This window comes from Piliocolobus tephrosceles, chromosome 6, assembly GCF_002776525.5.
Source record: "Piliocolobus tephrosceles isolate RC106 chromosome 6, ASM277652v3, whole genome shotgun sequence".
Classification (NCBI taxonomy): Eukaryota; Metazoa; Chordata; class Mammalia; order Primates; family Cercopithecidae; genus Piliocolobus; species Piliocolobus tephrosceles.
In genome coordinates, this window is record NC_045439.1 from 87,354,979 (window position 1) to 87,382,248 (window position 27,270).

The following is a 27,270-nucleotide window of genomic DNA, read 5'->3' on the forward strand; positions in this document are numbered from 1 at the left end:
AGGGTATCTGGTAGAAGAAATTCCTAAGCAGCAAAACATTCAAGAGGAGACCTAGGTGCTGTTAAAGGCATTCAGTTTTATAAGGGAAGCAGAGCATAAAAGTTCAGAAAATTTGGCTTGGTGCAGTGGCTCATGCCTGTAATCCCAGCACTTTGAGAGGCTGAGGCAGGTGGATCACTTGAGGTCAGGAGTTTGAGACCAGCCTGGCCAACATGGTGAAACCCTGTCTCTACTAAAAATGCAAAAATTACCCGGGCATGGTGGCAGACACCTGTAATCCGAGCTACTCAGGGGGCTGAGGCAGGAGAATTGCCTGAACCTGAGAAGTGGAGGTTGCAGTGAGCCGAGATCATGCCACTGTACTCCAGTTGGTACCAGAGCGAGACCCCGTCTCCAAATAAATAAATAAATAAAATAAAATAAAATAAAATATAAAAATCAGAAAATTTGCAGCCTGACAATGCGATAGAAAAGAAAGTACCATTTTCTGAAGAGAAATTCAAGCCCGTTGCAGAAATTTGCATAAGTAATGAGGAGCTGAAGGTTAATCCCCAAGAAAATGGGAAATATTTCTCCAGGGCATGTCAAAGGTTTTCACGGCAGCCCCTCCCATCACAGGCCCGAAGGCCTAGGAGGAAAAGGTAGTTTCCTGGGCCAGGCTCAGGGTCCCTGTGCTGTGTGCAGCCTAGGGACTTGGTGCCCTGTATCTTAACCACTCCAGCCATTGCTGAAAGGGGCCAATATAGAGCTCAGGCTGTGGCTTCAGAGGGTGCAAACCCCAAGCCTTGGCAGCTTCCATATGGTGAGTGCACAGACGTCAAGAATTGGGGTTTGGGAACCTCTGCCTAGGTTTCAGAGGATGTATGAAAATACCTGGATGCTGAGGCAGAAGTTGCCTGCAGGGGTCGGGCCCTCACGGAGAATCTCTGCTAGGGTAGTGAAAGGGAAATGTGGCCTCGGAGCCCCCACACAGAGTCCCTACTGGGGCACTGCCTAGTGGAGCTGAGAAGAGGGCCACTGTCCTCCAGATCCCAGAATTGTAGATCCACTGACAGCTTGCACCATGCATGTGGAAAAGCCACAGACACTCAATGCCAGCCCCTCAAAGTAGCTGGGAGGGAGGCTATACCCTGCAAAGCCACAGGGGTGGAGCTGCCCAAGACCATGGGAACCCACGTCTTGCATCAGCATGACCCAGATGCAAGGCATGGAGTCAAGGGAGATCACTTTGGAACTTTAAGATTTGACTGCCCCACTGAATTTCAGACTTGTGTGGGGCATGTAGCCCCTTTGTTTTGGCCAATTTCTCCCATTTGGAATGGCTCTATTTACCCAGTGCCTGTACCTGCATTGTATCTAGGAAGTAACTAACTTGCTTTTGATTTTACAGGCTCATGGGTGGAAGGGACTTGCCTTGTCTCAGATGAGACTTTGGACTATGGACTTTTGAGTTAATGCTGAAATGAGTTAAGATTTTAGGGGACTGTCGGCCTGATAGGTTTTGAAATGTGAGGACATGAGATCTGGGAGGGGCAAAGGGTGGAATGATACAGTTTGGCTGTGTCCCCACCTAAATCTCATTTTGAATTCCCATGTGTTGTGGGAGGGACCTGGTGGGAGGTAATTGAATCACAGGGGCAGGTCTTTCCCATGCTGCTCTCGTGATAGTGAGTAAGTCTCACACGATTTTAAAAAGAGGCTTTTAAAAGAGGAGTTCCCCTGCACAAGCTCTCTCTTTGCCTGCTACCATTCACATAAGATGTGACTTGCTCCTCCTTGCCTTCCTCCATGATTGTGAGGCCTCCCCAGCCATGTGGAACTGTAAGTCCAATAAATCTCCTTCTTTTGTAAATTGCCCAGTCTTGGGTATGACTTTATCAGCAGTGTGAAAATGGACTAACACACTACTTGTGTATCTAAATGTAGAAAAGGTACAATAAAAATACAGTATAAAAGATAAAAAATGGTATGCTTGTATAGGGCACTTACCATGAAAGCAGCCTGCAGGACTGGAAGTAGCCCTGGGTGAGTCACCGAGTGAGTGGTGAGTGAATGTAAAGGCCTTGAATATTATTACCATACACTACTGGAGACTTTATATATACTGTATACTTAGGCTATACTAAATTTATTTTAAAAATTTTGATTTTAATTATTAATTATTAAATTTAATTAATTATGATGAATTAACCTTAGCTTGCTGTAACTTTTTAACTTTATAAACTTAAATTTTAACTTTTTGAGTCTTATAATAACACTTAGCTTAAAACACATTGTACACTGTTTAAAAATATTTTTTCTTTGGGCCAGGCACGGTGGCTTATGCCTGTAATCCCAGCACTTTGGGAGGCCAAGGCAGGCGGATCACTTGAGGTCAGGAGTTTGAGACCAGCCTGGCCAACGTGGCGAAACCCTGTCTCTACTAAAAATACAAAAACTATCCAGGCATGGTGGTGCATGCCTATAGTCCCAGCTACTCAGGAGGCTGAGGCAGGAGAATCACTTGAACCTGGGAGGCGGAGGTTGCAGTGAGCTGAGATCATACCACTGCACATCAGCCTGGGTGACAGAGTGAGACTCTGTTTCAAAAAAAAAAAAATTTCTTTTTTCTTTGTGTCTTTATGCTACAAATCTTTCTCTATTTAAACACATTTTATTTATAAACTTTTTTGTTAAAAATGAAGACACAAACACACATATTACTAGTCCTAACCCCTGTTACCTGTGAATGTGACCTTATTTGGAAATAAAGCCTTTGTAGATGTAATCAAGTTAAGATGAGGTCATTAGAGTGGGCCCTAATCCAGTATGACTGGTGTCCTTATAAGAAAAAACACCATGTGAAGACAGCGACAATGATGACAAAGGCCTACACAGGGTTAAGAATATCAATATCACGGTCTTCCACCTCCACATCCTGTCCCACTGGCAGGTCTTCAGGGGCAGTAACACACATGGAGCTGTCATCTCCTAAGATAACAATGCCTTCTTCTGGAATACCTCCTGAAGGACCCGCCTGAGTCTGTTTTACAGTTAACTTTTTAAAAATAAGTAGGAGTACACTTTAAAATTATGGTAATAGTACAGAAAATGCATAAACCAGTAACATAGTAGTTTATCACAAAGTATTATGTACTATACATAACTGTATGTGCTATATTTTTATATGACTGGCAGCGCAGTAGGTTTGTTTACACCAGCATCACCACAAACGTGAGTAATGCCTTGCACTATGATGATACAATGGCTGTCACTAGGTGACAGGAATTTTTCAGCTCCATCATAACCCTATGAGACCGTGTTGTTTGTGCAGCCCACTGTTGACCAAAACATCATTATATAGCACATGACTATATCCATTTCCCATGCACACCACTTTCTTCAAGAATATCTAAGAATTTATATAAGCTACAGCAATATATACAGCAAACTCAATGACCTCTTTTCTCCACCCATGCCAGGTAGTAATATTTTTATAAGGAATATAACTACATTAAATATAAACAAACAACACACACACATATATACACATATATAATATACATATAATATATATTGTGTGTGTATATATATTTAGAGGGAGGGACTCGGAGAGAGAGCAGAAGAGTAAGAGAAGAGAAAAAAATATGAGAATGCTAAGCTTCAAGACGGTCTAAGCTTTTGTTTTATTCATTGCTGTAATCTCTGTGCCAAGAACAAGGTCTAGATAGAATCAATAATAATAATTTCTTAAATGAAGGAAAAAATATTTACTACTGAAAGAGAGAAAGTAGTAAAATTGTATAGATACCTATAATAATAAGGAAAGAAACTGAATCAGTATTTTAAAAAATTCACACAAAGAAAAACCCAGGACCAGATGGCTTCACTGATGAATTCTATCAAATGTTTAAAGAAGTATTAAGACCAATCTTTAGAAAACTTTTCCAAAAAATACTACAGCAGAGGGAATTCCAACTTGAATTCAATGGAGCCAATACTGCCTAAATACTAAAACTAGACAAAGACATAAAAAGAAAACTAGAGACTGTCTTTTATGAATACAGATGTGAAAATCTACACAATATGCTAGCAAACAAAATCCAGCAACATATAAAAAAGGATTATATACCACAACAAGGTGGGATTTATTCCAGGAATGCAAGGTTGGTTTAACATCTGAAAATCAATCAATGTAATATACCATGCCAACGGAATAAAGGGGAAAAAAAGTTCATATAATTACCTTAATAGATGCAGAAAAAAACGTTTGATAACATCAAACACCTTTCCATGATAATAACATTCAATGAACTAGAAACAGAAGAGAACATCCTCAGCCTGATAAAGGAAAGGGCATCTTTGTAAAAAAAAGCTAACATCATACTTATTGATAAAAGACTGGAGTTTCCCCCTTAATATTAGGAACAAGATAAGGATTTGCATTCTTGCCATTTCTTTTTTTCTTCTTCTTTTCTTTTCTTTCTTTCTTTTTTTTCAGACAGGATCTCGCTTTGTCACCCAGGCTGGAGTGCAGTGGCACAATCTCAGCTCACTGCAGCCTCGACCTCCCAGGCTGAAGTGATCCTTCCACCTCAGTCCTCCAAGTAGCCAGGACTACAGGCATGCACCACCACCATGCCCAGCTAATTTTCTGTATTTTTCATAGAGACAGGGTTTCGCCATGTTGCCCAGGTTGGTCTCAAACTCCTGAGCTCAAGTGATCTGCCTGCCTTGGCCTCCCAAAGTGATGGGATTACAGGTATGAACCACCGCACCTCGCCCATTTCTATTCTACATTGTACAGGAGGTTCTAGTCAGGGATACTAGGAAAGAAAAAGAGATAAAGACATCCAGATTGGAAAGAGGAAAGTAAAACTCTCTTCATTCACAGATAATACAATCCTGTATATTGAGAAGCATAGGGAATCGACACACAAAAAAACTATTAGAATGAATATACCAGTTCAGTAAGGTTACAGGATACAAGATCAGCATACAAAAACCAATTCATTTCTATACATTATAAATGAATGATCCAAAATAAAATTAAGAAGACAATTCTATTTATGACACCATCAAAAAGGATAAAGTAACCAGAAATAAACCTAACAAAACTAGTGTAAGACTTGTACTTTGAAAACTATAAAGCATTGCTGAAACTAAAAAGCAAATGGAAAGACATCTTATGCTCATGGATTGGAGACTTTATATTGTTAAAATGGAAATATTCCCTAAATTGATCTACAGATTTAATATAATTCCTATCAAAATTCCAGCTAGACTTCTTGCAGAAACTGGCAGGCTCATCCTAAAATTCATATGGAAATACAAGAAACCTAGAGTAGTCAAAGTCCTTAAAAAGAATAATACACTTTCCTATCCCAAGTTATTACAAAATTATAGTAATCAAGAGTATGTGGTACTGGCGTAAGAATAGAAATATAGATGAATGAAATATATTTGAGAGTGTAGAAGTGAACCCTCATATTTAAGGCCAATTGATTTTTGACAAGATTGCCAAAACAATCCAACATGGAAAGAACAGTTTCAAGCAAAATAATGAAATTGAATCCCTAGCTCACACTATATACAAAACTTAACTAAAAATGTATGAAAAATTTAAATATAAGAGCTAAAACTAAAAAACTCTTAGAAAAAAAGTAGGAATAAATCTTTGCAACCTTGGGTTAGGCAATGGTTTCTTAGATATGATACCTAAAGTATAAGTAACAAGAGAAAAAGTAGATTGGAAGTCAATAAAAATGATAAACTTTTATGCTTCAAAGGACATCTTCAAGAAAGTAAAAAAGACAACTCACAGAATGGGAGAAAATATGTTCAAATTACATAACTGATAAGAGACTTATATTCAGAAAATATATGGAACTCTTTTGAAAAAGATAAACAACCCAAGTAAAAATGGGTAAAAGATTTGCATAGCTATTTCTTCGAAGAAAATACATAAATGGCCAGTGCATGTGGAAAGATGTTCAGCATCATCACTCATGAGGTAAATGCAAACTGAGACATCATTTCATAGCTACTAGGTTAGCTGTAATAAAACACACAGGCAAGTGTTGGTGAGGATGTGGAGAAATTCAATGTTTATACATTGCTAGTAGGAATCTAAAATGGTGCCACCACCTTGGAAAATATTTTGGTAATTCCTCGAAAAGTTAAACATACAGTTACTATTTGACCCAGCATTTTGACTCCTGGGTATATACCCAAGACAACTGAAAACATGTCCACCAAAACTTAATATACAAATGTTCACGAGTGGCACATTTGTAATAGCCAAAAATTAGAAACAAACCAGATGTCCATCACCTGATGAATGGATAAATTAAATGTGGTATACAATTAACTATTATTCAGGCATAAGAGGAGTGAAGTACTGATGTATGCTACAACATGGAAAAACCTTGAAAACGTTATACTAAGTGAGAGAAGTCAGTCAAAAATGACCACATATTATATGATTCCACTTATATGAAATTTCCAGAAATATATAAAGTCATAGAGACAGAAAGTAGATTAGCAGTTGTAATGGGCTGGGGGAAGGGAAGAATGGACAGTGACTGCTAATGCATTTCTGTCTGGGATGATGAAAATGCTCTGAAATTAGACATCAGTGATGCTTGCAAAATTCTGTGAATATACTAAAACTAACTGAACTGCACACTTCAGGAGGGTGAATTTTATGGAATATAAATTATATCTCAATAAAGCAAATCAACAATCCATTCTTAGAAACAACCATCAATTCAGTTTTCAGTCTTACCTTCTCATTCCTCTGTGCTCCTAACCAAGCATGTAGGGGCTTGGCATTTACTGAATATTTCCTGTGATGGTGGGGTCTCCTTCCCAAAGCTGTTCCAGCCCTATTTTCTCTTGGCTAATGTGAGATGTCAGACCATGGTTTATTTACAAGATGACAGAACTATGCTTTGTAATAAATCCTAATTTTTCAGTTGCTGAACTAGACCTTACAGAGATGAAGCACCATGGAGAAGGTTAGAAGCAGTGAATTGCACCAGCTCAGGCCCTATCATCCTTGCCAGACAACTGTGATAATCTCCTATTATTGCTGTCTCCAGTTTTACCTCCCTCACCACACAAGCCACTGGAGAGATGTTTTTCAAACACCAAAGCTGATCATGACACTTCTCTGCTTTAAACAATTCTTTCCTAAAGATCAAGTTCAAATCTTCAAGCACAGAAAGTGAGCCTTTCATGATCTGGCCCTGGTATACTTGTTTCTCATTGTGTTTCCTCTTATATCCTAAGGCAGAGCCACCAAACTACTTGTGGTTTCTCCAGCATTCTTGGCAATTTTATGCTTCCTTTGTGTCTAGTGTCTTTGCTCATGCTGATCCTCTTCCAAGAATAGTTTCCCACTCCTCTCATCTTTAAACATTCTGCTTCTGGGGAATATTTCTTACTCTACTCCCCAGAATTGACCTTTCTTGGGCCCTCAGATAGACCCTGTGAATATCTCTCTTTAAGCACTTAACAACCCTTGACTTGTGTTCCTTCCTGAATGCCCTACTGGTTTGCTCATTGAGGGAATGGACTGTGTCTCATCTGTGTACCCAAGACCAAGCAAAGAATCTGGGCTGAGAGCAGAATGGAATACATAAAAAAACTAGAACATGAACCTATTCTTACCTGCTCCAATGTGGGCCCTATAAAAGGCTTTATGGGCAGCCATGTTCTACCCATTTCTCCAAATTAGAAGAAACAAAAATAATCACGGACATGAGATAAACGGAGAATTCCAAAAGTACCTTTTTTTTCTTTTATAACCTCAGAACTGACAAGGGAGAGAAGGTCTATCATCATCAGCAGCTCTTTAATGCTTATCAGAGGAGGTGAAGAACGGCTGATCATGTGACTTTCTGCCAGCCAGAGAATAAAGTTCAAACTCCTCAGCAAGTTGGTCAAGGCTCTCTGTCTTATCTACCACTATTTCTCATCAACCCTTCCTACGAATCACTCATTTCCTGTTAATATGCTCCATGTTTTTATTTTTACATTTTTGCCTCAGCTTGGGTGTCTGTCCTTGGCCTAGCTCAAATGGCACTTACCAACTGAAGCCTTCCCTACTCTCCACTCCTCCACCTCAACCTGAAAGCCATCGCTTCTTAGCATTTTTTGCTCTACTAGAGCATTTTTAGCCTTTTATAAAGTGTGTGTTTTTACATCCCCTCAGAACCTGATGTGATCTAAGGCACACAGCAGGTGTGAAGTAGTGGCTGCTGGACTGAGGGACAGAGTCAACAGAGTTGGTCATCAATTCAAAATGGAAATGGATAGCCAAGGTAGCAAGGAAATAAAGATAAGTAATGTGGCTTCTCTTCCCAAAATAGCAGGATATGATCTCCTGGGAGCTAAGGAGATTTCCACATGAGAATCAGAAACTTATGCGTTCCAAATGAAACCACAAACATTCCACAGCCCATGCAAGTAGGTCAAGCCATTCTCCTAAGTCTAAAACTGGTTTGTGCTTTTAGTTTTTTTCCTCCAAGAAAGACAAGTTCTCCTAACTGAATTCCAATCATTTTGGTCAATGTTTTAAAAGCTTGGTATCTTAGCTGTTTTTATTTTAAACTTTTAATCCTGTACATTCCTCTCAAGCCCATGGGACCAGACACCAAGCTCAGCTTTCAGCAGGCCTAATATAACATCACATACTCCACATTTCTGTGGCATACCAGTGCTCTAAGCAGAAAAAAATAGATTGTGTTCTAAATCCTGCCTTGCTATATGCTAAAAAAATTCTTTTGGACAAATACGTTTGACTAAACCACACTCAAAACTTACTTTTCTCTTTTTCTGAACTTCCATAATCTACCTCTTTACTTTCTCCCCACTTAAAAATGTCTTCAGGCCGGGTGCAGTGGCTCATGCCTATAATCCCAGCACTTTGGGAGGTCAAAGTGGGCGGATCGCCTGAGCTCAGAAGTTGGAGACCACTCTGGGCAACACGATGAAATCCCATCTCTACTAAAATACAAAAAATTAGCCGGGTGTGGTGGCATGTGCCTGTAGTCCCAGCTACTCGGGAGGCTGAGGCATGAAAGTCGCTTGAACCTGGGAGATGGAGGTTGCAGTGAGCCATGATCATGCCACTGCACTCCAGCTTGGGCTACAGAGTGAGACTCCATCTCAAAAAAAAAAAAAAAAAAAAAAAGTCTTCAGACTGACGGGTCCTATATCATGTTCTGGAAAGCAAGCAAATGTTTGCTTATGACCTGGTAGGTAATCATTACAGTCTTAGGGTGCTGGGGCTAAAGAACACTAATAATGACCCGCTTGTGTAGGGTAGCATGATTTCCTGGTTGATCTCTCTGCCTCCTGTCATCTCATAGGTAGCTCCTAGAATCTTTAAAAACAATCCTGATTGTGCCTCTACTCAAAATTCTTCAGTGGCTCTCCATTTGCTACAAGCAAAAGATATGCCTTTTGTGACCCTCTTCCAGACTCCTCCAGGAAGAGGCTTTCATTAAACCTTTAAATATCTGCATCACAGCAACTATCATGCTCCTAAGAGTCCAGTTCCATGTCTATCTTTCCCAAAGATCAGAAGTCCTTGAAAAATACATTAGTATTCCCAGCACTTAGCCTGGTACCAGGGAGATAGCTGGTGTTCAACAAATGTTTGCTGAATAAAAGCATTAAAGCCCAAATAAATAGAAATTATCTCCTATTTAAACTGTACTTTCAATCTTCATCCCTAATTTTCTCCCCAGGGCTCAAAACAAGTAATACAGATGAGAAAGAGAAGGGAGAAGACAAAATAAGAGACCATTACCTCCACTAGTGCATAGTGGGGAATACGTAGAGTTTATAAACATAGACGCTACACACCATCACTGTGCAACAGCCTTGTCAAATGAACAGGGTCTCGCATTGGCTGAACCTAGCGCTCAGAGCATCATCCCCCTCCAGCAGGCATCAGCAGCTTAGGAGGAAGGGGCCTCATCTACCTAGGCATTATTACTGTGCTGAGGCTTACCATAGTCAAATATAAGCAACAACTGGCAAATCACAGGGGATATCAACTTCATGCCAAACAATAAAACAAATCTGATTTCCAAAGACCATTTTGGGTTTAGCCTCAAATAAACAGATACAAAGACCACTTTAAAGAATGTCAGCGGTATAGCAGCTGGCAGACTTAATTTTTGTAAGTCCTCATTAGTGGAAACCTCTCCAAAAACAGATATTATTTATTTGGGGGTAATTTATCTACGTAATTTAAATACTGCACTCTCTCAACTAATTCCAGTATATGAAAAACTATTTTTAAATGGGAATGCAGCTAACTTCGGGACAGAGTGTATGATTTCTTTTTAAACAGAAATAATTACAATTTTAGGAAGTACAACTGCTCAAACAAATGTTCAAAGCTCTCAACCTCAGTTTTTTTTTAAGCATCTAAATGATCTAAAACTGTGCAATTCTTTAGCCCTTGGTTCAGATCATTAGCTATAGAGTGTGTGATATAATGTCTGCTCAATAATTATTTGTTGAGTAAATGAGTGAATGATAATGTAATCCTCAGAATAATTTTTTTTTAAAAGCTGGCATTCATAATGACATTATTCTATAATTACATCAAGGCCAGCAAAGTAATGACATTCTTTTAAGTATATCCACCCCTTAAAATTTAACACTAACAATCAATATTAATGCCAAAGGAAGTTCTGGAGACAGAAGACTTTTATGTGTTTTTTTTTCAGTATTTGAAGGACAAAGCCTAAAGGAGATGCTCAAAGTAAGTAAAATGAGAAAATATGCACAGTTTCTTGTGCTGATCTATAGAAAGGAAACAGAGGCATGGTTTACATAATTCCTTAATTAGGAAACCTATGGACAAAGCCTCATAAGAAAAAGAAAAGCCAGCTGATTAATGGAGCACATAGACTTGAAATTTTCCTAGATGAACTTTCCTGAGCAGAGCCAGATTTTCCTAATCTGGTAATCTTCTAAAGTCAAATCCAAAAGTCATTTTTAGGCCGGGCGCAGTGGCTCAAGCCTGTAATCCCAGCACCTTGGGAGGCCGAGACGGGCGGATCACAAGGTCAGGAGATCGAGACCATCCTGGCTAACACGGTGAAACCCCGTCTCTACTAATAAATACAAAAAACTAGCCGGGCGAGGTGGCGGCGCCTGTAGTCCCAGCTACCTGGGAGGCTGAGGTAGGAGAATGGCGTGAACCCAGGAGGCGGAGCTTGCAGTGAGCTGAGATCCGGCCACAGCACTCCAGCCTGGGTGACAGAGCCAGACTCTGTCTCAAAAAAAAAAAAAAAAGTCATTTTTAGCTCGTTCACTCAAACACATTCTTAGTACCTACTGTGTGTTTTAGATAATGCACTAGGAGGTTGGGATGCAAAAAGAGGAACAAGCCAAAAATCGGTCGAATAAAGGGGGATATTATAAGGAATGTAGAAGATAAGAGTACTTGGTTACAAAGTGATTGAAGGAGAGCTATCTCATTACATGTTCCTGATTTTAGCAGACTGATAAAGCAGTCAAATATGCCACACTAAAAAAACAGTGATCTCTGTCTATTTTGAGATAAACATAGAAACATAGGGAAAATGTTCGAGGTCTGATTCAAACAAATTTTATTACTTCTTTGGGAAATCATTTTGGGCAACAGACACCTATAAAATTCAGCTTGGGGTCAGTTAAGGTGTTACAGATCAGAGTTCATTAAGTGATCTTATATGACCACCACCCAGAGTAAAATCACCATTCTGTGAGCGGCAACCTTCTTAAGCTGTCAAGTTGCATAAAGACCAATGTGATTTTTGTGCAACATAGAAGACAATATTAATCCCCCAAATAACACATTCTTTAAAGCAGTGCTGTTCAATAGAACTTTGTGTAACAATGGAAATGTTCTATATCTGCACTAATGCAGTAGCCACTATCTACATGTGGCTACTAGGCACTTGAAATGTTGTTAGTAAGACTGGGGAAATGAATTTTTATCTTTATAAATTTATATTTCAGAAGCCATATATGGCTAGTGGTGACTGTATTGAATAATAATGAATTCAGTTATGAACAAAATAAAGTTTGCATTATTTACATTAAGGACAAGAAGAATGACATCTAAATTAATCCTGGAGGTAGATGCCTAATGTAAAAAAGAAAAATATACGGGTTGCATAAGTCAGTAGCTCTTTGTGGGAATAGTTCAATCACAACTCCTATTGCACCACAGTGGAAGTAATAAGACGGCTGCAAGGGTAGAGGACTCACGGGAGATTCTGAAGGACGGTAATCAAGGCCTATTCCAGTTGAGTTTTTTTTTTTTTTTTTTTAATGGAGTTTTTTAAAACTATATAAGAAATGTGAGAATTACACAAATTGTCCATGTCCCTTTGTTTTGTTATAATTGGCAGATCTTAAGGAACTGGATCTGCACAGCTTTGTTGCTATTTGTCACCTCTCCTCTGTTCCCTGTTAGCTACCTTGGGGATCCTGTAGTCTGCTTTTCATTTCACATCTTTGGTCATGAGTTGTGCAGGAAGCCCACAATTTTTTAGATTTACATTTTGTTGTTCTGCTTATTTAAGCAATCTAATAGCATTTTAAATCCTTTCCACTTTACAATATCTGGCTATCATATCTAACATATTTAAAGGAGAAAGAAGCCAGGTATGGTTGCTCACCCTTGTAATCCCAGTGCTTTGGGAGGCCAAGGTTGGAGGATTGCTTGAGGCCAGGAGTTTGAGACCAGCCTGGGCAACATAGGGAGACTCTAGCTCTATAAAAAATATTTAAAAACTAGCTGAGTATGTAGTACACCCTTGTAGACCCAGCTACTTGGGAGGCTGGGAAGGGAGGATCACTTGAGCCCAGGAGTTTGAGGTTGCAGTGAGCTATGATAGCACCACTGCACTCCAGCCTGGGCAATAGAGAAAGACCCTGTCTTTAAAAAAATTTAAAATTTAAAAAATATATATTTTTTAAAGGAGAAAGCAGAGTATATTTGTGGGGAGAAATAAAGGAATTCACAACTAGTAAGGACTTCTATGTACCAGGGACTTCTCTGCCACTAGCCCTACAAAGCAGATGTCACTATTCCTTCATTTTGGATGAGGAAATTGAAGCTCAGGGATGTTAAATAGCCAGCCCACAATCATGCAGGTGGGTGGGCAATGACACAGCTGTGATAGAAACCTAAATCCCACTGATCCCCTCAATCTATCTTTTTTTCCTGCTATAGTACATTGCTTCCTAAACCTGCTTCACAATGTAATTTTCAGAAACAAATTCCACAGTAAAAATGATGGTAAGTGTTGAATTTTTCTCCCTTAGTTTCTTCCACATCTGTCAATCCATCCACTGTCTTATTAAAGAAACAAAGAAAAGAAAAAAGAGAAAGTGGTCTTTATGGACTGGTTCTGGAATATTTAAAGGGATCTAAAGCTATTGCATTAGGAGGTTTTGCTGTCTTTTAGCTTTTAAACACACCATTTTTTAAAGTTATCAAGACTTTAATTCATAAAACATTACTCAAAGGGGTAGTTTAAAACTGCATGCAAACGACTTGTTGAAAGTATTAAAAAAGGAAAGTTTCAAATGCCATCTAAAATACTTGTTCCATTAGGAAAAATAACAAAATAAAACCCCCTTATCTTACAACTATTGGAGTCAACTTTATTACCTTTCCAACGAAGCAACTATGTATCATAATGTATCATATCCTATAGAGTCAAGTATATAGACACTTGAGCACTTAAGGAAAACTGGACAATATCTTATTGGCATCACTTTTTTTTTTTTTTTTTTAGACAGTGTCCCCCTTTGTCACCCAGGCTGCAAAGCAGTGGAGCAATCTCGGCTCACTGTGTCCTTGACCTCCTGGGCTCAAGAGATAATCCCAACTCAGCCTCCCAAGTAGCTGGGACCACAGGTATGTGCCTCCACACTTGGCTAATTTTTGTATTTTTTGTAGAGATGGGGTTTTGCCATGTTGCCTAGGCTAGTCTTGAATTCCTGAGCTCAAGTGATCTGCCCACCTTGGCTTCCCAAAGTGCTGAGATTACAGGCGTGAGCCACTGTGCCTGGCAGCATCACATACTTTTAAAAGGAAGGCAACAGGTAGAGAGAAAGCTATCTTTCTGATAGGGCATCTATAACCATTTTAAGTTTTTGAATGCAAAGTGATGACAATTTTCTTTAAGTCTTAAATTTTATGTCTGAAAGTAGATGACTTCTTTAAAAAAAAGGAAAACAGTAGGAGCCCTTCAGTATTTTACAAGAAGTTCGTGATTAAGGGCATTAAAGTCTAGTGGCTAAGATGGACTGGATACCAGCTGGTTCAACTCCTACTAGTTCTGTGACTTTGGGCAAGGCACTCTGCCTCACTTTCTTCATCTGAAAAATGGGGATAATAATTCTTAGGATGGTTGTGAGGATTAAATGAGCTAATATATGTAAGGCACTTAGAATGTTCACAGAGGTAATGCTTTATTTTTTTTTCTACCAGTCTTCAAAACTGAGAAGATGATGAAATAAAATAATTTTAACTAATGTCAGCTAATAAAAATTTATAGAGATGCCATCAAATATGGTACCACTATTTTACTGAGGCTATCATGAAAGAAATTTTGGTTTAGTAAGAATGTCTAGAAGATACTATAATTTCTGATATATTATGTTGTCTGAGGGTATACAGTAAGTAAACAGTAAATTTTCATTTTTTAATATGCCTCACAAAATATCAAATAATGGGAAAAGTCCAATAAGCTATTTGATGATAAAATCTGTTCCAACTTGTAAACAGTATCCAAGATAGCAGTTTGGGTAAACTATAGTATGTATGTTTCCCCTACTCTCAAATCACAGAAAGCTTCTGGAACTTAAAACGAAAGTCTTTTTCTTACAAAATGTATCTTCAACTGCATGTGGGTTGTTATGATTGAGTTTCCCAAAAAGAGATATTAAAGTATTATCGCCCACAGTGTTACCATAATCTTCTGGCCTTCTTAGGGACTCCTTTATTTCCAAATACACTAGCTAGTGTTAGAATTATTTTTCCTTACAATAACCTGACAAAGGAAAATGACAAAGAAGAAAGGAGATGAGAAACGAGGTAAAAAATACTTCAGTGATACATGCCACTGGTTTCCAAACAGTCTGAGGATTGGTCAGTGGTTCATATGAATCTTGCTAGTGCTCTGCATATAGTAGTCCAGGCTACTCACCTCTCTCCTGACTTCATAGAAGAAGAGCACTGAGAAATCCTTATTCTGCCTCAGGCTTTGCTTTTCAGAAGGAAGGAAACTGTGTGGCACTCAAGGGAGACAGGTAAGAAGTCACTGAGCATTCAAGGAAGAAGAGTGAAGATGATCAGAGAATTGAAGAATCTTTGCATTGGCCGGTGCCTCTGAAGTAATTTAGCTCAACCCTCTTTGCAGTGCATCATCCTCCTCACAACACCTCTGAGAGTTGGTCCATCAGCCTCTGCCTAAATAACTCCAATGACAGGGATCTTTACTTTCTTGAGTCTGCTTGATCCAAGTCAGAAATCTGGGATACATTATAGACTCTTCACATTATCCAATCTTGTGTATTTTTCCTCTTAAATAGCTCTCAAATCTGTCTACTGTCCCCCCTCCCACTATTTTAGTTGAGGCCTCCCTTTCTCATCCCTTTGTGTGGTCCTGCAAGAGTATCTAACCACCAAATTTCCTGCTACCAAATAATCCGCATTCGCATGGCAGCCTGCAGGGTGGATATTTTAAAAAACAAATCTAATTGTGTTATTCCTCTGCTTAAAAACCTTTGATGGCTCACTATCACAAATAGCAAAAAGGCTAAGGTTTTAGCCTGAAACGCATGATACTGGCTAACTCTCCACTTCACATTTCAGCAACACTAAATGTTTGTGGTGCCTACATGCATCTCCATGATTTTGCTCACATTGTTGCCTCTGATTGGAATATTCTTTCTTCCCTTTGTCAACTAGTTAAACCAGTTCAGGAATTATCTCCAGAAAGGTATCTTTTGACACCCTCCTCTGTGTAGTATTAAAAATGTACCATGTATATCTCTGTCACTGTATTTATATTACACTGAAATAATTAACAAGTTCACTTCTTTCCCCCCAGGTGAGTCCCTCAAAACAGAGTGTTAATAACCCTTAGCACTTGGCACACGGCTCATGGTTGCAGGTGTTTAATACATGCCTAGTAAACACCAGAACTTTTTTCTGATGTGACTTAAAATTTATAACTCCAATGGTCTAACTTCTGCTTCATGGAGCAATAAAAACCATCTCTCCAAGAAAACAGAACATTTGGCTAGTACATAAAAAGGTCAAGTTTAAATACTCCTTATTGGACATTTGCACTTACCTAAGTTGCTGTATGTTGCACTACAAGGGTTCGGGTCCATAGGATCTGAAATGTCTTCTTTTCCATCTTCCCTTTCCAATTCAGGTAGGGACAATGCTGTTGTGACTGAAGCGCAGCCTCCGCCATCTTGCTTCCCAACAACAGTTCTTGGATCCCGAGGAGAAAAATCCTCTGTTACTTCATGGGTCATGTGACTGAAACAAATCAGACCACTTGTCACACTGGTATTGAAAGATTCTACTAAAATTTAGATTTATGGAAAGCATATACTTCCCATAAATGTAAATAACTGGTCCTATAGTCACAGTAACAAGTCATAAGCCCCAATACACTTGTCTGAACACAAGGCAGTACTTCATCTAGGCAGATACTTCTATTTACCTTGATTCATACATATTGAGAACCCAATCTGATAGAGCAGGTATGGTAGTCTGCAAGGGAGCTTGAGAATAACAGTCAAGGAGTGAAACATTTTATTTAGGTGGGAGGTGGTGATGTTGGTGGTAGAAGGAGCTGAATGTTTAACTGGTTAAAGACAAATATACTCAAGTATTTAGTAAAGTATTTACCATACTTACTAATTATAGTACTCTGATACTATGGTAAATATCAAATACTTTACTACATAGTTTTAATTTATATATACTAAGTGTGTACTAAATCAGGATCAGGAATAAAGTTGAGATTAAACTATCTATATAAGATAGTTCTTTTAGTTATTACTAAAAGAAAGTGTTCCTTTCCATTTGTCAAGCCATTATTTAGTAGGTACCCTGAGGTCTTGTTGCCAAGAGAATGGAAGCATCAACCTTTGCCTGTCTGCGTGCAGCAGGGAAGGCAAATGGAAAAGAAAGTTCGTAGTCTAGTTAATCTCATTTATTAAAATGAATCTGAAGCATCCTCCTGGCCACATACCAGTATATGACCAATCTTGTTTTACCATTGCCTGCTCATATGCTCTTAGCCACTTCTTCCCATCTTCCCTACTCCCCAGTCTGCTTGAAATGTGTCAATTCTGTTGCTGGTGGAGAAAACTGGCCTAGTTAGAAAATCTCAATGGACCTGTCAATTAAATGAATTCATGCATCTTTAAAGTTTGCTGGGCCCACTGAAAAGTGTTCCTAGATTATCACACATTCATTAGCTATTTTTCCTGGTTTCTTTATGAAAAAAAGAAAGAAGGAAAGGAAACATATATGATTACAGGTTATTTGTGGATTTTCAATTGGCAGTGAGTCATGGTGACATTTACTAGTTTCTTTAAAAGAGGTACTTTGTTTGATCATGTGCCATCAGAACATATATCGCCTGTGGATTTAAGGGAGTAGATCTAAAGGCAAAGGAGTACCCTCTTATCAATTTTTCATTATGGAAATTACGCATGTGCCTGGACAGAAAAATAAGCCTTGATGTCAGCTGGATATACAACTTCAAAAATATCCTTTCAAAGCTGACAGAGCCAGAGGTCTCTCTATACTGGGAATAAGCAATGAGCTGGAAGTTATATTAGGGGACCTGGCTCTTGGCGACAGTGGTGAGGTTGGAAGGAATCACTTTTCTAGCAGTCAAGAGAGTAGTATATATAAAGGAGGCCTCACACAGTAAAGCATACTGCCTCTTCTTGATGGGCTGCCCTCAGTCATTAATGCAAAAGAGGGGCTCCACACAAAGCTGGTTTCTCATAATATGGAGCACCATAAAATCAAGGTAACGTGGGGGCTCTATCTCCATGCATTAGCGAAGACAAAACAAAGTGACACTTCCAAGACATTCAGACACCACTTCATGTCAAGAGTGTATATTACTCAGTAGTTATCAACATGTTTCAAGGAAGAGAAAATGTTTTCTGGCAAAAATTAATAGAAACCATTTCTAGTTTCAAAGCAATAAATATAAAGTCCCTTAAAAATATCAGCCCCCTGGCCAGGTTCGGTAGCTCACACCTGTAATCCCAGCACTTTGGGAGGCTGAGGTGAGCGGATCACGAGGTCAAGAGATCGAGACCGTCCTGGCCAACATGGTAGCCCTGTCTCTGCTGAAAACACAAAAATTAGCTGGGCATGGTGGTGCATGCTTGTAGTTCCAGCTACTCGGGCGGCTGAGGCAGGAGAATCACTTGAACCCGGGAGGTGGAGGTTGCAGTGAGCTGAGATAGCGCCACTATACTCCAGCCTAGCAATAGAGTAAGACTCTGTCTCAAAACACAATCGGCCAACATGCTTGAAAGAAAAAAAAAATGTTAAAGCTCCAGACAGTTCTTGTTCTAAAGTCAGCTTTAGAGGTTTCCTGAATAGCTGTTTCTTGGCTCCTAATCTCTTCAGACTTACTCTTGCCTTTTTTCTGTCTCCATCTCCTGGTTATTACTAAAAGAAAGTGTTCCTTTCCATTTGTCAAAAAGGGTTGGTGAAGGGTTCAGAACCCATGATTCCATCCTCACTTGCCCGTTTTCATCCTAGGCAATGGGCTACTAACAACAAAGCTCAGTTATAGTGAAAACCACAGAAAGAGCTGCTGCTATTAACCTATGAGGAACTCCCTAGGCCTGCTGCACATGTGTACATATAACACAGCTCTGTACTCTGAAGGGCTTCACAAAATAAAAAATGAATACTTAAAAGCAAGAAATATTAGAAAACTCACCCACTGTGCTCACTAACACAATTCCCCATTAAATGAAATTTTCACAGGGTCTTCTCGAGTCTGTTAATCATGCTCTGAAACTCAGATAAACCAAAGATTCCACTGAGTTCTGGAGAGCTACAAGTTAGGCAAATCATGAGAAAAGGCTTGAATTCTGTTCCTTATTATCACTCAGTGCACCTTGACCCTTACCTTACTGGTTTGGTCTGGGAAGTGTGCCAAATTACCTTTGGGGAACCAAGCAAAGTGAAAGCTAGTTTTATTAACTCTTTCCAAACTAAGGCAGCACAGCCTATATTCCAGATAAAGGTTGGTTTTCATGAGCACATTTTAAATAAGTGCACTGGTATTAATTAAATCACCAATTAAAGTAATTGTCAACTCTAAAGAACTATGCAAATAGAGTTGATAAAAGTAAAATCACATGGATTTGCAAATGGAGGCTAAAATGTTTAATCTGCATTTACAGTGACTGCAGTCTCTAAAAGGAGTAAGAATATTAAAAATGCATCAATGAGATGTCATGTCTTAATGCTTGAAGGAAGAATAGCTCTTTGTATGATTAAAATGATAAAAGAGGCCAGGCGCGGTGGCTCACGCCTGTAATCCCAGCACTCTGGGAGGCCAAGTGGATTACGAGGTCAGGAGTTCAACACCAGCCTGGCCAAGATAGTGAAACCCCATCTCTACTAAAAATACAAAAATTAGCTGGATGTGGTGGCAGGTGCCTATAATTCCAACTACTCAGGAGGCTGAGGCAGGAGAACTGCTTGAACTCGGGGGGCAGAGGTTGCAGTGAGCTGAGATTGGGTCACTGCACTCCAGCCCGGGGGGCACAAGGAACCCATCCCAAAAAAAAAAAAAAAAAAAAAAAAGATAAAAGAGAGACAGGGGAAAAGGGAGAGGTTCTCACAGTTCAAGGTTAGATATAATAACACACTATGACTAAAAAATAAAATTGAGAAAAGTATCAGAGAAGGTTGATTCAGTCACTATATATAAACAACATAAACCGACAAATCATTCAGGAAGAAAGAAAAAAAGAAAATCTCTGATATTTATCATTAGGCACATTAATATAGTAAGGGAATTTAAGGCTGGGTGCGGTGGCTCATGCCTGTAATCCCAGCACTTTGGGAGGCCGAGGCAAGTGGATCACCTGAGGTCAGGAGTTCGAGACCAGTCTGGCCAACGTGGTGAAACCCTGTCTCTACTAAAAATACAAAACTTAGGTGGGCGTGGTGGCAGGCACCTGTATTCCCAGGTATGGGGAGGCTGAGGCAGCAGAATCGCTTGAACCTGGAAGGCGGAGGTTGCAGTGAGCCAAGATTGTGCCACTACACTCCAGCCTGGCAACAGAGAGAGACTCCATCTCAAAAAAAAAAAAAAAAGGTATTTACCATTGTTATGTTCCATATTTGGACATAAAATCAGAAAACTCAAACACTAAAATGACACTTCACAAATATCAGCTTTATCTCCTAACAAAGTGTTTTACCACCAACATTTCATTGGGAGATGTTTAATGTGATGGAGAAAACAATAAAACGGGAATTCGAACCTGGGTGCCGTTTCCCTATTGTTTTGATTTTCTGAACTTGATGGCATCAGGAAAGAGTTAGTGGAAAAAATAAAAATTTCCCCCAGTTCATCCATGAGTCAGATGGTAAATTATTTAGAATGAAAATTACAAGAAATCTGTGAGAATTTCTTGTACACTATATGTTAGCACATGTCTTAAAATGGCAAATAATGACCTGTATCTAATTTTTTTCAGGTTAAGTACAATTTGATATTCATTACTATGAAACAGAATTGTTAAGTGACAAATGGCCCACTAAGAAGAAGTTATGGCTTTTATATTTCTTCTATTTTAATTTATGTTGAAACATCCCTATTTCTGTAATAACTATGGTGTTGATATCTAGGTCCTTGATCTTCAGGTTGGGTCAAACCTTGACTTGGCCTGCTCTTTGTCCTGAACCTTCAGCATTCCTTCTGCTTCCACAGACAGACAACATAGAAGACAACACATGTGTGACTATACTTTAAATTCTTCAACCAACTTTCCATTAATGACTGGTTTTTAATTGAGATTTGGGATGCCTGACCTGATACTTAAAAAACCGTGTCATAATCTCCACACAGACAAATCATTTTCTGATCATGCAGAATTAATATAAGGTGTTCAAAGGAAACAGTTACATTGTTACAGATTTGTGTTATATAAACGAATCCCTTGGAAGGTTATATCTCATCAGTCGGCCATATTCATACATAATTCAAAGCTGCAGAAGCTGTCTCCTATGGGAAGCTCACTTGGTTTACCCAGGTGGTAGGGATTAATCATTACACCATCAAATGAAATGAAATAATCCTTTTTTTTTTTTTTTCTGGCAAATTCGTTCAAGACAGATTTTTGTAAAGATTCTGTTAAATGTCTGAGTGTACTTTTTAAAAAGGCAAATAAAATTCCACATTAGAACAGGTTAAAGGCCTTTAAGTATCCAAGTATTTCCACAATTTCAGTTCAATCCTCTCTTCATATTCAACCACCTTCATTCAGCTTCAGAAGGGGCAATAAAGACTTCTAGAGACTACCTGCCTCTTGGGGCAAATGTTATTCTGAGTTCCATTTGTTAGCTCTCTTCAGCAGGTACACGTCTCTAGTTGCCCACGACAGCCAATAAGCAAATATGTGACTTTTAAAACCTCCTTTTACCCCTAAAAATCAGACTAAAGCACATTAGAAACAAAACGTCATGGTTTTGTTACTGGTTTCCAGAGCTGCTTATTTCTGGGGTTGCTGGGGATAACAGAACTCTGCAGATGTGAGATCTACATTAACACATGAAAAGGAGAGTTCAAAGTTATCAAATCCCACACCTTTGTAATCTATTGAAAGGGAGAAAAAAACAAAACAAAACACTCCCATTTCTTTTTGTCTCTCTACCTCTAGGACCTCCTACGAATATGACATTTCTTAATCCTTAGTTTCCAGGTCATCAACTTGATTTTGCCACACTTTCTAAACATTGACATTCTCAGGTAGAAAAGTGTGTGTCTACTGATCACTATCTAGTGTCTCCAATTTTCTGCTAAGCCTTCTGTAGTCTTTAACTGAAAACACTGAACTTCTTATCCTGAACTGAGATTAACCTTTATCTGATATCTGATGAGTTCCTGCTAATATTTCTAACATAGTCTGGTCAAACAAAGGTAGCTCTTACTGGTGTGAATGAAGTAGCTAGGTTTCGAGATGGGGAAGACTGGCAGACATGTGCAAGGTCTTGAATGAACTCTAATTTTCTGAAATTGTACAGATCCACTTTATTTTTTAAAACAGACTCAAATAGCAAATTAAAAGTGTCTTTAAGGCACAAGATTGCAAGACAACAAGGCATATAAAACACAGGCCTCTGTAAATCACTGTCACTTTCACAATACTAAGAAAAATTACAGTTTCAAAATCCTATGAAATACAAAATCAGAATGGCATCTGTGTAAATTAACAGAAAAGATCAATACATTTTGGAAAACAGCAATAAAATACGGTTGCCATTCTCAATAAGAATAACATTCTCAATAACAGAAGTAGCTCCGTAGCATCACCATTTTGGCCTTAACTCACTTCTAAAGAATGGGGTGAGATACTGATATGCATTTCCTGAGAAGGCAAGGTATTAGAAGAAAACACCCATAGCGGCCTCCAAGGGGACTAACCCAGGAAGGATGTGGAACGGCCTTTTTTTTTTTTTTTTTGAGACGCAGTCTTGCTCTTGTCGCCCAGGGTGGAGTGCAATGGTGTGATCTCAGCTCACTGCAACTTCCGCCTCCCGGGTTCAAGCGATTTTCCTACCTCCGTTTCCCAAGCAGCTGGGATGAAAGGTGCCTGCCACACCTGGCTAATTTTTGTATTTTTAGTAGAGACGGGGTTTCACTGTGTTGGTCAGGCTGGTCTCGATATCCTGACCTCAGATGATCCACCTACCTCAGCCTCCCAAAGTGTCGGGATTACAGGTGTGAGCCACCATGCCTGGCTTTTTTTTTTCTTGAGACAGCACTCTGTGGCCCAGGCTGGAGTGCAGTGGCACGATCTCAGCTCACTGCAACCTCCGCCTCCCAGGTTCAAGTGATTCTTCTGCCTCAGTCTCCCAAGTAGCTGGGACTACAGGTGCCTGCCACCATGCCTGGCTAATTATTTTGTATTTTTAGTAGAGATGGGGTTTTGCCATGTTGGCCAGGCTGATCTCGAACTCCTGATCTCAGGTAATCCGCCTGCCTCAGCCACCCAAAGTACTTGGATTACAGGAGAGAGTCATTGCACCTGATCCTTGGAACAGCCTTTCTGGGGCCCTGGACTTTTTTCCCGAATGCCCAGAAGCAATGGAGAAGCAAGTCGGTGCACCTTTTTTCACTTTCCTCTTATCTCCCTCTGCTCTTTGAGTCAGATTAGGGAGATGCTGAGAAACGATTACATACACTTAACTCCAAAAAATGTTGCAGGCTGACTGAGGAAATGGATGTAAGGCAGGAATGGGACCTATAAGTACTCAGAACATACCTACTCAGCACCGCACAAGCTGTGCATTTTTCCATTTAATTCATGAAAACTCTTCAGGAGGTAGATACAATTATTCTCATTTTACAGATGAGGAAACTGAGATTGAAAGAAGTTAGATCAATTGCCTAAAATTACACGGGTACTAAGGTGGTGGCAGAGTTGGGATCTGAATAGATACCATGCAACTCTAACGTCCATGTTCCTTCCACCACACTGTTAAGATAAGGCAAGTTTGGCATACTGCAGAAACCCAGCAATACATACTTGATTGGGAAGATGAAGAAGTAAAACTGCTTCTACTTCTAGTTAGAAGAAAAAAACATAGCTTTTATTGAGAAGTAGGGTATTAATGATTACAGATGTATTTTACTTTTGAAAATCTTAAACCAAAAAAATTAATAATATACATTTCTAAAAAAATTTCTTTAAATAGAAGCTGCTCTAGCTATAGAATGACTGATTTGGCTTCCTAATAATAATTGCTACCCCCACTATCTCTACATTTACCGAATGCTAGGCACTGTGCTTAAATATCTTCAAACAATAACACTCTGAGTAAGGCTTATTAGTCCCATAACAGCAAATAACAATAGTGGCCAAAATTTACATAGTGCTTATTATGTGCCTGTTTTAAGCCATGCTTATCAGAAGTGGGGCTATTGACATTTTGAGCCAGGTGATTCTTTGTTGTGGAGGGCTATCCACATGGCAGGATTACAACAGCACTTCTTGCCTCTACCTGCTAAGGCTGGACATTGGAACTACCCCCTGCCTCCCAGTTGTGACAACCAAAAAAATCACCAGACATTGTCAAATGTGCCCGGGGGGAAATCCCATCCCCCTTTAAGTCTTCCAACAACCTACTAGGCAGGCTATTTTCTGTGTTTTGTAAATGAAGAAATTATAGCCCAGAGAGATTAAGTTACTTGCTTTCAGGTAACACAGCTAGTAACTAGTGGAGCTGAGATTCAAACCCTGTAGCTTAGTTCTAGTGTTTGTCCTTTAAGCAGTTACATTATTTGCTTCTCAGTTTCTAGATGAGAAAACTGGTAAGCAGAGCTCAAGTAACTTGTCCAAGATGACACTAATATGTGATAAAAGCAGGATTCAAACCCAGGTCTGGGTGCCTTCAAAGTCTATGTTCTAAAATATTATGCCAATGGCTATCAAACTTTCATGTACCTAAGAATTACCTGGGGAGCTTGTTAAAATTGCAGATTCTCAGCTCCCATCTTTAGGGATTAATTTAACAGCTTTGGGGCATGGCCCAGGAATCTGCATTTATATACTCCAGGTGATGCAGTTGGTCCCAGGAACACATTCTGAGAAACTATTTTTCACTGCCTTCCTCCTCCAGAAAGAACAGAAGAATAAGTATACAAGCAGCAAGGTATGAAAAGTGAGTAGAAAAATTTTAAGTAAAGGAGCATCATTCTTCAGAAGTGATATAAGCAGGAAAGGGGAAATAAAATAAATAGTCACAGATGAGAAATTCATAAAACACTACAAAAAAGCTGGGAGGGAATAATAATAATTTGGGACCATTCCTAACCTTCTGAGGTTTATTCTTAGTCAGTTTACTTCTCTGGGATTATATTACCTCCCAAAAGGAAAAGAAACAAAGCTGTCTGAAGACTACCCCATTCTGGTACATACAAACATAACCATACTGTATCATTCCATGATTACCATAAAGATATTTATCAGCTTTCTCTAAAACATGATTATTTAAAAAGGTAACAGTGAGGACTTCATGAACTCGTTTTAACTTTAGGAAAAATGTATCAGCAAATGTAGATGTGACTTTTATAAATGCTGATGGTCCAGAAGTTTCTTTACAGCAAAATAACATGTGATCAGGAGAGAAAGCAGCTATTTTCAGCTTCTGTTTTCAATTATTTTTCTTTATGAGAAGGAGAAGTTTGATCTTAAGACCAGTTTCGTCCTAAGCATGAAAAAACTTTGATAGGATTCTCTTAGTAAAAAGGAGAGGTAATGCAACATGTTTTCTTTTTCTTTTTTATTATACTTTAAGTTCTAGGGTACATGTGCATAACGTGCAGGTTTGTTACATATGTATACATGTGTCATGGAGGTTTGCTGCACCCATTAACTCATCATTTACATTAGGCATTTCTCCTAATGCTATCCCTCCCCCATTCCCCACCCCATGATAGGCCCCAGTGGGTTATGTTCCCCGCCCTGTGTCCAGCTGTTCTCATTGTTCAATTCCCACCTATGAGTGAGAACATGTGGTGTTTGGTTTTCTGTCCTTGCAATAGTTTGCTGAGAATGATGGTCTCCAGCTTCATCCATGCCTCTACAAAGGACATGAACTCAAGGGAGAGGTAATGCAAATTAAGATATAACTGGAGCATAAGCATTGAAACAACTGAAGCTTCTAACTGAATTTTCCAGAGAGAAGGACATGACATTTTACCACAGTCTAAGAAGTGTTGGGATTTTCATTTCCCACACCATACGTACACGCACATATGCACGAACGTGCACACACACACACATACATATATTAACAGGCCTATATTGGTTATTATAGAGAGTACCAATCCTTTCCAGTATTTGGCTGGAATGGCTATATGTCACTAGCATGCCTGACAACCACAGACAAATCTGATATCATGGCTTGGTCAAGGGGTAAGTGAACTTCTGTAAAAGGCCACATGGTAAGTATTTTAGGCTTCGTGGGCCATATGGTCTCTACTGTAATTACTTAACCCTGTTGTAGCTTGAAAACAGCCATAGACAACATGTAAAAGATGAGTGTGGCTATTTTCCAGTATAACTTCTTTTACAGAAACAGGTAACAAGTTGGATTTGGCCCATTGGCCATAGTTTGCCAACTCCTGGATTATTGAGGAATACAGTTTAGTTATGTAAGGTCTTTGAGAAGATCCAAAAGGACTTGGAAGGGTAAAGGAAGGTTGATACAGATGAATAGCTTTCCTAAGTGTGCAAAGGTATGTCAAATCCAGTCTGTCTGTCCAAACCAGAAGCTGGGGTTTGGACAGAATCCCAGCTGTGCTAGACATAGTTGGATTCCTGAGATGATTATGGAAGTCCTAAAGAAATGACTTACATAGTATCCCAGATGTACATGCCTGGAGTCTTTGCTAATTAGGAGCATGAAATTCAGGGGTGGTAGATTTAGAAAAGTTAGCTAAAGGTCATTCAGGCAGCAAATGATATCCTTAACTTTAGCTGGAGTGTTACTTTTATTTTCTTAATGTCTAGGTTAGATTTTTCTCATTAGAAAAAAACTGTTTGAATTACATTTTAGTTTATATTTTAGAGATGGTGAGAAGGCGGCCTTGCTGTGTTGCCCAGGCTGAACTTGAACTCCTGGGCTCAAGTGATCCTCCTGCCTTGGCCTCCAAGTAGCTGGAACTACAGATGCAAACTACCATGCCTAGGTGAACTGAAAATTTAAGCAATGTGATTGGCAATAGATCCTGTCAACCAAGTATGAAAACAATTATATAAGAGTGAGACTAAATGTCTAAACTGGGCAATTTGTGTTTGGAGGTATTCTTACATTCAGGAACATAATTTGGACACAGAATTTACGCCTGAAAACTAAATTAACATGCAAGTAACTATGGCCCATTGGCCACAGTTTTAATCAATAACCAAGGTTATTGGTTAAATAACACTAAATTTAGTGTTATTGGTTAAATAACA

General features: G+C 39.1%; 1 protein-coding gene across 1 annotated transcript in view; it reads right to left on the reverse strand.

Annotated features, from left to right (window-relative positions):
• PEAK1 (pseudopodium enriched atypical kinase 1) overlaps positions 1 to 27,270 on the reverse strand; it is a 137,103-nt gene that overhangs the window by 28,018 nt on the left and 81,815 nt on the right. The window contains exon 3 of the mRNA XM_023197636.2: positions 16,368 to 16,561. Coding sequence (XP_023053404.1) covers positions 16,368 to 16,561 — 194 coding nt within the window. The remainder of the gene's footprint in view (positions 1 to 16,367; positions 16,562 to 27,270) is intronic.